Source organism: Stomoxys calcitrans, chromosome 3, assembly GCF_963082655.1.
Source record: "Stomoxys calcitrans chromosome 3, idStoCalc2.1, whole genome shotgun sequence".
Taxonomy (NCBI): domain Eukaryota; kingdom Metazoa; phylum Arthropoda; class Insecta; order Diptera; family Muscidae; genus Stomoxys; species Stomoxys calcitrans.
Genome location: NC_081554.1, coordinates 63486684 through 63501861, shown reverse-complemented (window position 1 = coordinate 63501861; position 15178 = coordinate 63486684). Strand labels below are relative to the sequence as shown.

The 15178-nt window shown below is 38.3% G+C and overlaps 1 protein-coding gene across 10 annotated transcripts in view; it reads left to right on the top strand.

Annotated features, from left to right (window-relative positions):
• The window catches only part of LOC106082527 (CUGBP Elav-like family member 2), a 632612-nt gene that overhangs the window by 364109 nt on the left and 253325 nt on the right, over window positions 1–15178 (top strand). For all 10 annotated transcript variants that reach the window (XR_009397811.1, XR_009397808.1, XR_009397814.1 and 7 more), the window contains one exon: window positions 1178–1572. Coding sequence is in view for 1 of the 10 variants with exons in the window: in XM_013245088.2 (XP_013100542.2) it covers window positions 1178–1572 (395 nt within the window). In the remaining 9 variants the exon portion in view is untranslated. The remainder of the gene's footprint in view (window positions 1–1177; window positions 1573–15178) is intronic.

The following is a 15178-nucleotide window of genomic DNA, read 5'->3' as shown; positions in this document are numbered from 1 at the left end:
AGAAAGCGCAATTCTTATTCAGGCATATAAAAAAATCCTTGGGGATTTCAGATATATAGCAGTTATATAGCTTTCCTTACATCATACTACTTATCTTCTGTACCGCAGCTGAAATGTTAGCAAGTCAACCTTTGATGCTGAACGCTTCTGTTCAAATTCCGGCAAGAATATCAGAATATATTTTCCAGCGGTGTTTATATTCTCCTAATTTTGCCAACACTTTTGAGATATTTACTTAGGATAGTCAGCCTTGTAAACTTCTCCACAAAGTGGTTGTTGTTGTACCTACATTTTGTCAAGCTTTTATAGGTGAGCTAGCTCGTTCAGGTCCATACGACCGATCGCCGCGGAAACATGATGCTCATTGGTTATTTAAATGCGCCATTAACTCGCCTTGTCATATCGAGCATCATAGGCTCTGAGTATTTAAGCAAGAGCCGGTGCCGCCTGGCCTCTCACGAAAAATCATGACTCGATACTGCTGACTGTCTGCGACTGAAGTTGCAGCTACACCGTATGGAGCATTCCACTACCCAAAACCTGTGGACGCAACCGGTAGCTCCCAGCTAAGCTTCTCGTGATAACGAGGAACATTACACAGATTGGAGCTCATTTACCAAAATTTCAGATGTATCGATTAAGATTTGCAATTTCTGGGTGCTAAAGAAGACCAATGGGTAGATCGTTTACCTTTCTTTGTATTTTTTTTTTTTAATAAAGCTGCGAGTTTCGAGTGCTTTATGCGATCCTGTACTGCCAATATTTGCTCAGTTTTATCGTCAGGTTTATTTCGTGTTTTTTTTAGACATGAAGCATTTGAAGATATATTGGAGTTCCCATTAATCGTCATTATCTGTCCATATATAGAAAAATTTTGCAATTGTGTAAACATATGTTAACATCTAGAATAATTTTTAGAATTTGTGATTCTTTTAATATATTTTTATTCTTTACGAAAGCTTACTCGAGCTATCGATCACATACATATGTGGTCATTTCAAATTAAGTTTCGCTGTTAATTTTTAAAGATACCTCATTTAGTATTGAGAATATAACTTTAACATCTCCCACTTAAACCGATTACAACAATTTGTAAAACCTTTCCCTTACACCCTTTTCTCTCTTTTATTCGTATTCTCATACTCATTCTCTTCTATTGCAATTTTCTCTTTTGCAGTGCATTTGGCATGAGTGATAAAAGCAGTACAACCAACAGCCTACCGAATAGTCCCATTCACAACAACAACAATAACTCGTCGTTGCTGAATAAAAACAATGGTGTGCCCGGACTGTGTAGCAACAACAATAATGCGAATGCCATCAACAATAACAACAACAATACATGCAGTACAAATCGCAATCTGATGGCATTGGATGGCAGTGAATCGTGCTTTCGCATGGACACTGATACCCCATTCCTACGGGAAGAGCCCGATCCAGACAACATTAAAATGTTTGTTGGCCAGGTGCCAAAGTCTATGGACGAGGCTCAATTGCGTGCCATGTTCGAGGAATACGGTGCTGTGCATTCAATAAATGTTTTGCGCGACAAAGCCACCGGAATCAGTAAAGGTAAGTGCAGTGAATTGAGAGAACAAACAAAAAAATGGGTAGAAAAAGGGGAAAATGAAAAGTAAATATGAAAGGTGAAATCTGCAAGGTCGATGTAAGGATACCCTATGCTACAATGTTTTGAAACTCTATTTTCATGAAATATGCTAGTTAAGCGAAGATATTGAAGAATTCGTACTGTATAGGATTCCTACGATATTCCAGCTGCTTCAAGATACTTAAAAAACGTTTAAACAACTGCTTTTAAAAATTCAGAATTCATATGAAAGCCCTTAAAATCTGCTGTATTATTGGAATCATATATCCACTCTCCCCCATACTAACCTTTATAAGTATGTCCGAAACCAAGTCGGTAAAACCAAGTCTGGAAACGAAGCCGGATTGATTTTTTTCCAATTCAAAATTTTCATATAATACAACTTTGTAGGGTATCAATACATTATCACAGCAACGATTTCCACCTTCTCTTGCTTTGGTTTTTGTTTTGTCCAATACCCTCCTCCATTTTGGCCGGCATCATAAGAGTCGAAAGACTAAAGGATATGGAATGGTTGTATGACATGATGTGATGATAATTTATTATTTTCGAGCAGAGTTTTGTTTAAAAATCATTTATAAAAATAAATTGTTTTTTCCCCCTACCCAGTTTGCAAGCATCAAAAGCCTGATGAATTTACAGACATTTCGTAAATAAACATGAGTGTCATCCTAAGATGAGTACAACAGGCAAAATTTATGTTGAAAATGAGGTATCGATTAAAATTAAGTTAAAGGTAAATAAATCGGTTTAAGCAGATTTAAAGAAAGTTTTCCACTTCACTTCACTTATTTTTCCACTAAGGTTTCACAATGAAGTTCTTGGTCCTTGCAGTAACAGTTTTTTTCAATAGATTTTGTTTTAATTCTATGGCATGTGGGGAAAATCCGAACACTTTAAGAAATAAGTATAGGGTGACTAATGTCTTGCGGTAATAGCTATATAATACTCTTTCGAATACTATAAATGCGAATTAGGAAGTATTCAAATGAGATATAGAAAAAGTAAAATCGTTCTAAAATTGGCTAGGAACATTACAAGTCTTCTACCTTGGATTGAAACTGTAAAGTTAGATATGGGAGCTATATCATGTTATGCACCGATCCGGACCATACTTTTTATATTGGGTTGCCCAAAAAGTAATTGCGGATTTTTCATATAGTCGGCGTTGACAAATTTTTCCACAGCTTGTGACTCTGTAATTGCATTGTTTCTTCTGTCAGTTATCAGCTGTTACTTTTAGCTTGCTTTAGAAAAAAAGTATATTTGATTAAAGTTCATTCTAAGTTTTATTAAAAATGCATTTACTTTCTTTTAAAAAATCCGCAATTACTTTTTGGGCAACCCAATAGATTGTGCAGGTTAGTCTCCGAATTGGGTTAGAATTGCGCCTTATATAGGCTACTAGCCGAGGCGAGGCCCGATCCTTTGCGCCTTCTTTAACTCTCTAATATCTTTTTAGGGTGGGGACACTTCGCCCTGAATGCGGATATCAAATTCGTGCCATTGTAGCCTATGACGCTAAACGCGTTCGAATCCAGGCGAGAACATCGGACAAAGCGGGGTTTATCCCCTCTAAACGGTTGTGTTTTTGGAATAAGGGGGAGGGTCCGCTCCCCCTTCCGATACCGAAAAATTATATAGCCTATGTTTCCTTCCAGACCAACCTACACAATATGCGAAAATTTCAAGAAAATCGGTTCTGCCGTTTTTCAGTCTTTACGGAACAAACAAACCGAGTCCCATGTATGCGTGATTGGCTAATGTGCCCATTTTGGGCGTTTTTGTGGGGGTGGTGTGTTGACAGTCATGATCGTCAAATAAACCTATTTTAAGGGGTTTTGGGGCTGGGGCGGGTGCTTTGACCCAACTTTTATTATGAAATTCGTACTCTACTCTTGAATACCTTACATTTGAATCCCATACTGTCCCGATGGGTCCAGTTTTATTTTTGGGTAGTACTTTTGGGGTATGATGGTATGAGCTGCTCCCATCCTCATACCATTGCGGTATAATCGAGGCGAGGATATCGAAGAGTAAGTCTTATATAATTAATATATATACTAATAAATGGCTTATCACGGATTTCCCGGCATTTTCCATGGAGTGGGTAATGGTTGCCACTGCGAAGTTATATTATCAGGAGGAGGAGTATTGGAATATGGCTTGACCATCTGTCCAGCTTACGTGCAGTCCCAGATCGTACGTTTCTCGCCATTCTAAGAGGGGTGCGAACCTATGCTGAAAAAAGATAGTTATCCGGATCAATGGTCGATTACTTTTTATACCCACTAACATAGGATGGGGTATACTTATTTAGTCATTCCGTTTGTAACATCTCGAAATAGTCGTCTAAGACCCCATAAAGTATATATATGTTTGATCGTTCTGAGTCGATCCAGCCATGTCCGTCCGTCCGTGTTTCGAAATCACGATAGAGGTCGAACGCGTAAAGCTAGCCACTTGAAATTTTGCAGAAATACATAAAATCGATGTAGGTCATTAGAAATTGCAAATAGGCTATATCGGCTCAGATTTAGATATAGCTTCCATATAAACCGATCTCCCGATTTGACTTCTTGAGCCCCTGGAAGCCGCAATTTTTGTCCGATTTGGCTGAAATTTTGCATGTGGTGCTCTGCAATGATTTTTAACAGCTGTGCCAAGTACGAATCGAATTGGTCTATAACCTGATATAGTTCTCCCATGTAAACCGATCATCCGATTTGACTTTTTGATCCCTTACAAGCCGCAATTTTTCTCCGTTTTGACTGAAATTATGAATGTAGTGTTCCTATATGACTTTCAATAATTCTGCTTAGTACGGTCTAAATCGATATATAGCCTGATATAGCTGCCACATAAACTGATTTCCCGATTAGACCTCTGACCCCAAACCGATTTGGTTGAAATTCTGCATGACGTGTTTCGTTATGACTTCCAAAAACTGTGCCAAATATGGACAACGGCTTTGTACAACGGCTTCTCCCATGACCTTCAACATACTTGTCAAATATGGTCTGAATCGGTCTATAGCCTGAAACAGCACCCATATAAACCGATTTCTCTATTTTACTTCTTGAGCTCCCAAAGGGCGCATTTCTTATTCGATTTGGCTGAAATTTTAACAATGACTTCTAATATTGGCTAAATTCGCAGTTCAATTATGGTCCGTGTGACCATAACTTGATATAGCTCCCATAGCATAGCAATCATTTTCTTTTATTATTTGTTTGCCTAAAAAGAGATACCGGGAAAAGAACTCGACAAACGCGATCCATGGTGGAGGGTATATAAGATTCGGCCCGGCAGAACTTGGGCTAAATCGGTCCATGTTTTGATGTAGCTGCCATATAAACCGATCTTGGTATTGACTCTAGAGGGCGCAATTCTCGTTCGATTTGACTGAAATTTTGCATGTGGTGTTTTGGTATGACTTTCATCAACTGTGCTAAGTATGGATCAAATCGGTTCATAATCTGGTATAGCTGCCATATAAACCGATTTTGGATCTTGACTTCTTGGGCCTATAGAGGGCGCAATTCTCATCCGATTTGGCGGAAATTTTGTACAACGGCTTCTCCCATGACCTTCAACATGCATGTTCAATATGGTCTGAATCGATCTATAGCTTGATACAGCTCCCATATAAACCGATCTTCCGATTTTGCTTCTTGAGCCTCTACAAGGCACAATTCTTATCCGAATGTACCGAAATATTACACAATGACTTCTACAATATTCAGCATTCATTTATGGTCCGAATCGGACTATCTTTCGATTTTGCTTCTTGAGCCCCTACAAGGCGAAATTCTTATCCGAATGTACCGAAATATTACACAATGACTTCTACAATATTCAGCATTGAATTCATTTATGGTCCGAATCGGACTATAATTTGATATAGCTCCAATAGCATAACAGTTCTTAATCATTATTCTTTGTTTGCCTAAAAAGATATACCGCGCAAAGAACTCGACAAATACGATCCATGGTGGAGGGTGTATAAGATTCAGCCCGGCTGAACTTAGCACGGTCTTACTTGTTTTTCTTCTTCTTTTTTTAATTTAATTTATTGAGACACTTATTACAGTGAAGTAATACTTATTGATTGATTTCATTATAAGGAAGATGATGTCGGTAAGCAAAGCAGCGCGAGCCGAACAAAGAAAATAAAAACACCACCACACTAAAGCTGTGCAGCAAAGCACATGTGGTGGCTGCTTGAATGGTTTTCTGTCTTGTTTATGGAGAATAGTTGTCGTTTTATGTTGGCTTGGAAAGAATGCCTATGAAGAACAATTTTGTACTTTCGATCGCTGAGATTCAAAATAATTTGTTGCAGGAAAATTAACAAATTTCGTCGTCGTTTTTTCAACCAAAGTTGTTGTTTTTCAATATTATTTTAATCTGTGTATTGGGAACCGCGTTATTAGGTCCATAAACATAATCAGACAGCCAAATAATGTCTCGATAGATATAACTGTCAAATGCAACGATTTCTTCTTTTAAGATCTTGCACCTGTAAAAGGAGTCTTTGTTACAGATTTCGCTTAAATCGCAAATATACTCTTGGTTTCATTAAAGCCTTTTTCTTCATGTAGTGAATATCGTAAATAGAGGCCTCCGTAGAGCAGAGGTTTGCATGTCCACCTATGACGCTGAGCGCCTAGGCTCAAATCCTGGCGCAAAAATCAGAAAAATTTTCAGGGGTGGTTATCTCCTTCATTTGTAAGGTATCCTGCCATGTTTAAACTTTTCTAATAAGTGGTGTCGCTTGGCTGCACGCCGTGGTCCCTTATTATAGAACTTAAACATTAATCGGACTGCGCACATTGATATATGAGAAGCTTCCCCTATTCCTTAATGGAATGTTCATGGAAAAATTTAGTAGTATTTAGTAACCTCTTAAATTCGTCTCAGCTGGAATTGATGCTTTGTTATGTGTTGACAATGAAACGGCAGGAGAAAAACTGAATACCCACTATATCAAATGATTATATAGATAATCTGTATATACGAATATCTTAGAATTAGTTTGTTAAATTTGTCTAGTTTTGCTCCAGTCCTTAAGTCAGTTTGAAGATTGCCACCCACGCCCAACTAAACTTGTTCCTCCTCTTTCTCTTCTATGCCTATGCACATTGCTTTTAAACAAATTATTCTTTTCTTTTATTATTTGTCTTAAATAAACTTTTCTTTTGTGTCGCTGAAAGTCTTAAAGTCAAACATCAGCCTACTTGCATTGCCCCAACATTCTTTGACACAGAGTGGTTTATGGTCCACTCATACTAATAAATTCCTAACAAAGCGCATATAAGGCAAGTGTCCTTCATGCCATGTCTGGACATTGGCCTTTATGTGTGTGTGTGTGTGTGTGAATGACTGCGTGTATATTTCATTTTATATGTCCAAAACAAATAACAATAAAAGAATTGGATTTTATCTTTGCAATTTAATTAATTGTTCAAGCAGAAAATCCTGAAGGAGCAAAAAACATGAAATTCAAATACAAAAAAATACAAAAACCATTAGAAATTCTCAAACGTCTGCTAAAGAGGAGTGGATAAGCAAATAAGCATACAAACAAGCAGTTTATATCATTAACAATACATCGGGGAGGCTCAATGTCCAGACCAGATCACCAAGGGTTTGGGTTGATGTAAGTGTCTGTCATCCTAAAAGAATACAATTTGTAATTTATCCACAAACCCCTGCCACTGACCCAAGAATCTTTTCCCCAACCATAACAAAGTTCATTGTTGTTGTCTTTTTGCTTTGTTATGGTGGGAGTGGCTTGTCATATCCTTTTGCCATTATAGTAGGCGTTGTGTGTTGGGCATAAATTATTTTTTAAAACTTACCTTCGACAAGAATAAATGTCAAATGCAGCCTGGTTTATGGCAACTTTGGTGTGGGTGTTCATATCGATATCCAATTTGAAGGGATATTGAAACAGAATGGGAATGTAAATGATTGTTGTACAAGTGGAAAGGTTTGTTATTGACATAGATTTGACACTCTTTGTTTAGAATGGTTTTTGTTTTTGCTATAAAAATATTATAAATCTCTAAAGAGCTCGCCTATCAATGACAGTTTATTGTAGCAGATGATAATCAGTGAATTATGTTTTTCGCTTCTTATGTCCTAGAGTATGGTGTTATTGATAAATTACAGGACAAATGAGTTCTTATATAAACATGAACATTTCGTATAATTGCTTATTTTGAGGAGTTTTTGAAAATTCATGCATAATGAATTCATCAAACCCTTCGCAAATGTTTACGTTCACTAATTCAAACTAATCTTCAAGCAATCATAACCTAAATATTCTGCTTGCAATGCTGGACACGCACACAACAGATTTTCTATAGTTTCCTCTTTCTTGACATCTTATCAGCTTTTCAAATATCGTATTTTCCAATCAGACAGGGAACTGCCATGAAGAACACAATGAGTGGGGTGATATACCACATCTACCTTGAAAGTAGAAAAAGAAGAGGGGGAAAAAGGCGTTCACCCATAGTCCCCGCAAAGGAGCAGGTACAGGGAGGTGAAGTAAAAATTACTCGACACTTTTTAGCTCCTTGTAAAAACAGGTACAGCATGAAGTCATTCCCCCTTGGCAGCAGGATAAGTAAGGTCCTGTATCGTTAAATATTCGACAAATGATGAGAGAGCTATGGGTGGAAGGAAATTCAAGAAGGGAAAGAGGTGTTCACCCATAATCCCCTTAGCAAAGGAGCCAAAGCGCAGTGACACAAAAAGTTGTCGACCACCTTCAGCGCTTTCTTATCAACACAAACACACCATAAGTCCGCTTCGCCTCTTGTCCAGCCCGACATCATTGATTTGACGTTGTAATGATCGGTCAGAAATTCAATCAGCTGTATGAGGTCATGATTCCTTAGCCGCAGAGTATGTAACGTCTTGTACTGTGAATTATTTGAACACATGTTGTTGCACACTCATCTGCCCGAACGTTGCACAGTGGGATAGAATATATATATATTCTTGATCGTCATAAAAGCTTAAGACGATCTAGCCACGTCCATTCGTCTGTCTTTGGAAATCACGCTAGAGTCAAACGAGTAAAAGCGTGTTGAGTTCAGCCGGGCCGAATATTAGGTACACACCGCCATGTATTAACCTAAAAATGTATCCTTTGTATACGAATTGTTTGAATTGATTGAGGTTCAATGGTCTCAAGAAGTCATAACGGAATATCGGTACTTAGGGGGCCTATATCTATATCTTTGCCCTAAGATATGCTTCTATCAACCTCTCAAGAGTTTTCAGCATAAAGGACGTCACACTAATAGGACGAAAATCTTTCGCCTTTGTGTGGTGGGATTTTCCTATATTCTGAATGAAAATGAGCTTCGTGTCCCTCCATCCCACAGGTATATATCATATTCTAATATTGTACAAGCAGAGTATATATCCCTAAGCCAGGAAACCGTCTATCAGACACAGCTTGTAATTCAACCGGTGATACATCATCAGGGCCTGGCGACTTAAAGGAGTCGAAACTTCTTATCGCCCAGAGAATTTTCGGCTCAGACACAATTTCCCTAATAGCCTCCGACGAATGTATATCAGTGACAACCTCTTCTGGCGCCACGTTGTCCGTTGGATAATTTCAGGGGAAATGTGTATCAACGAGTTGTTCTAGTGTCCATAGACATTGTCCATATATTCCCTGACTTCTGGATATACCCCGCCGTAATAGGTCTCGAGGACAGAATCTTTCTTAGCCTAGAGGCCTCAGATGTATCTTCGAGGGAGCTGCAGAATTCTACCGACGATCTGTTCTGAGCCTTTCTAACCTCGCTCTTATATTTTCTTAGCTCAGCCTCATAGATGCCCCAATCATGTGGTGATCTTGTGGCTTTTGCTTTTTTTTTCCTTAGACCAAAGAGCTCTGGGGTCCACCCGGTCGCTGTTTGCCTTATGGGGTTAGTTTGATATAAAATAGTTCTGATGCCATCATTTGAGCTTGACAATTAAAGAGGAAATTGCAAAACGCCTCCAAGGAGTAATTCTAGTGTTTCCTCTATACATTCTCTGACGTCTGGTTATACCCCACCGTAATTCATTCTTATTACGGTGGGGTATATCCAGGCTCCCTAAGACATGGAACCAGTCTATCAGACACAGCTTGTAATTCGACCGGTGATACATCATCAGGGCCTGTCGACTTAAGGGAGTCGAAACTTTTTATCACCCAGAGAATTTTCGGCTCAGACACAATTTCCTTAATAGCCTCCTACGATTGCATACCAGTGGATTCGGATAGTACTCGGCAATGCTGTTGAAAGTCAGAACAGAAGTCTCAAGTCTCAAGGCTCAAGAGACCAATCCGGGGATTGGCTTGTATGGGGGCTATATTAGTTTAAAGACCGATTTCAGTCATAGTCGGCACTCATGTTGGAAATCAAACCGGAAGTCCTTCTCCCAAGATTCAGTCAAATCGGATGAAAACTGATGCTTTTGGAGGTTCAAGAAGTCAAAACTAGGGATCGGTTTATATGAGACTATATCAGCTTAAAGGCCTATTCGGAAGTCAGAACTCAAGTCCTTGTGCCAAATTTTAGCGAAATCAGAGGTCTCTCTAGGGGTTCAAGAAGTGAAAACTGCAGATCGGATTATATGGGGCCTTATCCAAATCTGAACCGATATGGCCCATTTGCAATCACCAATGACCTACATCGATAGGATGTATCTGTGCAAATATGCAAGCGAATATCTTTATTCGTTCGAAAGCTTTCGTGATTTCGGCAGACGGACGCACGGACATGGGTAAATCGACTCAGAATATCAAGGCGATCTATATACTTTATAGGGTCTCAGATCAATATTTCGAGCTTTTGCAGTCGAAACGGAGGCCACCGTAGCGCAGAGGTTAGCATATCCGCCTATGACGCTGACCGCATGGGTCAAGTCCTGGCGAGACCATAAAATAAATTTTCATCGGTGGTTTTCCCCTCCTAATGCTGGCAACATTTGTGAGGCACTATGCCATGTAAAACTTCTCTTCAAAAAGGCGTCGCACTGCGACACGCCGTTCGGACTCGGCTATAAAAAGGAGGCCCCTTATCATTGAGCTTAAACTTGAATCGGACTGCAGAAGTTTGCCGCTGTTCCTTAGTGGGATTGCATTTGCAATCGAAACGACTGAAATGATCACTTTTTACAAACCTTTTTTTACCCTCCGGAATAGGATGAGGGTATGCTAATTTCGTCATTCCGTTTGTAACCCATTGAAATATTGATCTGAGACTATTCCTCATCTTCTTGATATTCAGTCATGCCCTGCGTTCAGTCCATCTGTTTGTCGGTCTCTCAGTCGAAAGCACGCTAACTTTCAACTAGTCGGTTGAAATTTTGCACAAATACTTCCCATTAGTGAAGGTCAGTTGGAATTGGAAATGGGCCATATGGGTCCGATTATGCTTCTTTACCCTCCAGAGAGCGTAATTCTGGTCCGATTTGCCTGAAATTTTGTTTTTCTACATTTTGTATGACATTAAACAGTTTTGCTGAGTATGGTTCGAATAGGTTCAAAATCTGATATAGCTCCCATATAACCGATCTTCCGATTATACTTTTCGACTCTCTAGAGGGCGTAGTACTTATCCAATTTGGCTGGAATTGTGCACAGTGACATTTCCTGTGACCTTAAACATAAGTCCCAAATATGGTCTGAATCAGTCTATAACCAGCTGTGGCTCCCATATAAACTGTTCTCTCGATTTTACTTTTACAGTCCCTAGAGGGCGTAATTCTTATCTGATTTGACTTAAATTGTGCACAGTGACTGCTTCTATAACTTCTAACATACGTGCTTAATATGGTCTGACTCGTTCCATAACCAGACTTAGCTCCCCTATTAACTGATCTACCGAATTTACTCCTTGAGCCTCTAGAGGGCGTAATTATTATCAGATTTGGTTTAAATATTGCTTAATGACATCTACTGTAGTCTCCAACACAGAATCCAAGTATGGCTCTAATCGGTTCATAACCTTATAAGGGTCCACCATTATAGCAATTCTTATCCTCTCTCCTTTGTTTGCCTAAAAATATCTCTTTATGCCGGGTAAAGAATCTGACAAATACCATCCAACATTGGAGGGTATATTAGATTCAGCCCAGACGAACTTAGCACGCCTTTTACTTCTTTTCAAACTACTACCATCCATTACTGATGGTATACTCCATTCTCTTAATTGTCTGCAAAAAATGTATTTTATCCTTATTTAATCATATTAGTAATAGTTCCCATACTATGTTGTGTTTCATTAAATATTAGAGACTTTAAAAAATTCATCTTGTTCCCTTTCCAACTATGGCTCGAAACTCCTTTTCCATGCCGTAAATGAATGCATATTAAATATTTTGCCAAAGTATTTTTGAAAAATTTATAATCTGCACAGCAGCATTTGCATTTGCTCATGCCACAAGCTCATCATATATTCATGAGTTGTAAGACTCATTTATGGTGTAAATACCATTGCCACACATTGTGGCACTTTATAAATTTTAATTAAATTAGCCACAAAACTATTTCTGTGGTTTAATAATGGCGAACGTAGAGAATGAACAGAGAAGGGTATGGCGCCCTTAGTATTTATGCTCTGAAAAACACCAACATTGTTTTTTTTTTTTTTTGCTTTTTTTTATAAAGTAAACAACGAATTGCGTCAAGGGTTTGCAAAGTTGATGAAAGCAAACTTTTAATGCATATTAAAATTCCAAACTCATCTATGTCATTGAGGCACATGCGATGGCCATTAAGCAGTTTGTATAGAATGATGGCTTTGAATTTACTTGAATTAGCTTTCAATGAAATTCATAGGAAAAATGATAAATTGATTATCAAATGTCTAAAAGATTGATAACCAATGACAAGTGTATATTTTCAACTATGATTGAAAGAACTTCCATTATATGGGAGGTTTTTCATTGGAACAAACACCTTGGGGATTTTGGAAAAATTTTATGTTCATAGTCATAATTATGGTATTTGCCTCTTAGCTTGCCACTTTGTGGCCAGCATCTACATTGCTATGATAAATCACTAGATTGCCCATGGGAATATATTTCACTGGCCGGGAGGGAGGGACCCCTCATGTCCTTGACTGCCAATTTGTTATGGTGGTTCAGTATCTAATTTAAGGTTAGAGCCTTATTGAAATTCAATTAACGTTTAATGGTTGAATTATGTTTGTTGCCATTTTTGCTCCAGCAAAACATCGCGGGCAAGGTGATGAATTATGTTACGTTTTTTGGTAGCATCGATATGCTACTTGTTTGAAATTAGTTAAGGTGAGTGGTGAAAAATGAAAAATGAAAAATGAATGAAAAATTTCAGAATTCAGGTAAAAAATCAAAATTTTTGCTAACTTGTAAGGTCGGACGAACAGAAAGGCGGCTAGATATACTGCGTGAAGATAGACTTGAGAATCTTAGTTTCCTTTATGTCTGGGTAGCGTATCTACTTCTTAGACTGTTCAACTTAGGTGTAATTCACAGATTCCTTGTCAATGATTTTACCATTTCGTTTCCTAGCTCACGTGTAAGATACTTTGGGTCATATACTCAGTTCATCATTTAGAAATCTGCCTAGAGATTAACGTCACTAATTTAAAGTCCATAGTTATCCCATACAGACGAATAACACTTATAAGATAGGTAAGATTGGAAGAGAATGGCACTAGGTATTCGCAGGGGTCACCTTTTATATACCCTCCACCATAGGATGGATGTATACTAGTTTGATGACTTTTTGACTTTTTCGTCTTAAAAATTATTTTCAAATTGCACAAATGAAGAAAAAAACATTTATTCCATTTAAAATTGTGAGAGCGACAAAAGTTTATGTCATTTTTATGTCAAATTTATGCTGAATTGCCCCTTGGGTTTTTTCAAATAGTCACTCCGTTTACATTCAATTTCGAAAGGAAAGGAAAGTGCCTTTTTAATTGATGTGTGTTTTTCCGTTGGCTACCAGTTGGGGATCATTTTATTACAGAAACCACATATATGAAGGGTCATTAATTAGGAAGTTTTGAAAAAACTTGCAACATACACATGCTAACTCAGTTATATAGCCACCGTAAGTAAGATGCGCTCATTTATAAAAACCTGTTAGAAAAACATTGAAATATACGTTGATGGCTTTGAGTCATTCAACAAATTCAGACAAACCAGAATAACGGCAAGGCATTTTCAATTCAAGTTATTGAATATAATACAACATGTCATTCACGAAGAGCTCATTTAACAAGGAGAAGAACCAGGAAACCTGAACAAAGATCCTAGCCCACATTTTTAAGGTCTATCAAGAAGGTGCAACGTGACAATTGTTGATGGACCATTTAGTGAACGGAGTCGCATGTCCCTGAAAAACCATGTCATTGGACGCTTCAAATTTCTTAAGTCCACTACCAAAGAACGTAGAGAGTGGATCGATCTAGTTGCTATAGAGCTTAAGTCCATATGGAGCAAAACATTTAACTTCCCGCATATATCTGATCAAGCAATTTGTGCAAATCTAACAACATTTCTGAAAGACAATGATCGCTGTAGGAAAAAACATAACTTTGATTTATTGAAGGAATCGTTTGACATAACCAAGGTAAAAGGTGAATGGATGTGCAAAAAAGATGAGAACTACTACAAACTACAAGTTGAGATCAAAGGCAGTGTTGGCAATTCCAGTGGCAAACGTGATGGTGCCAATACCAACCACCCATCCAAGCGAAAGAGGGCAAAGGAAGCGACTATTTCCACACTTATCAACTAAGCGATACTTGATTGCTCCGAAAGTAAAACGGACTCATTCGCCAACAGTACAGATAGTCCTGGGGAGGATTATAATGCAACATTACGAGAACAAGTAAAAAGACGTTGAGTTCGGCCGGGTCGAACTTTGGATACCCACCACCTTTCGTCAAAATCCGGCGAAAAATTCATACCTTATGCCCCATAGCAGCTATATCAAAATATGTTCCGATTTGGACCAAATACTTATAAGTACAAGTCATTGTTCAATTGGTCAAATTTCAGTGAAATCGGATTATAAATGCGACTTTTATTGGGCCAAGACTTTAAATCGAGATATCGGTCTATATGACAGCTATATCCAAATCTGGACCGATTTGAACCGAGTTGCAGATAAATGTCGAAGAGCATAACACAACTCACTGTCCCATATTTCGGCGAAATCGGACAATAAATGCGCCTTTTATGGGTCCGAGTGAGATTGGGTGTGTTATGCTTCCTGCCCAACTGTAATAAAACTCAGAATTTTATGTCGGCAAAATGGGAATTAAAAATTGGCTTTCCCATAAACTTTCATATGTTTCTCTACTGGAATTGAGCTTGTCTTTCCTCGTAAGTCGATATCGAGTAAGGGTCGTTATGGGCTCTCTGCGTAACAAAAGCTTGAACTACATTACTTATGAGGCAACTCAGTTCTTGAGCATTCAAGTGCTCCTCCTTTGACCAAGTTCGGAATCTCAAAAATTTTGTGACACCCCCCGATAACTCGAGTATTTTGCC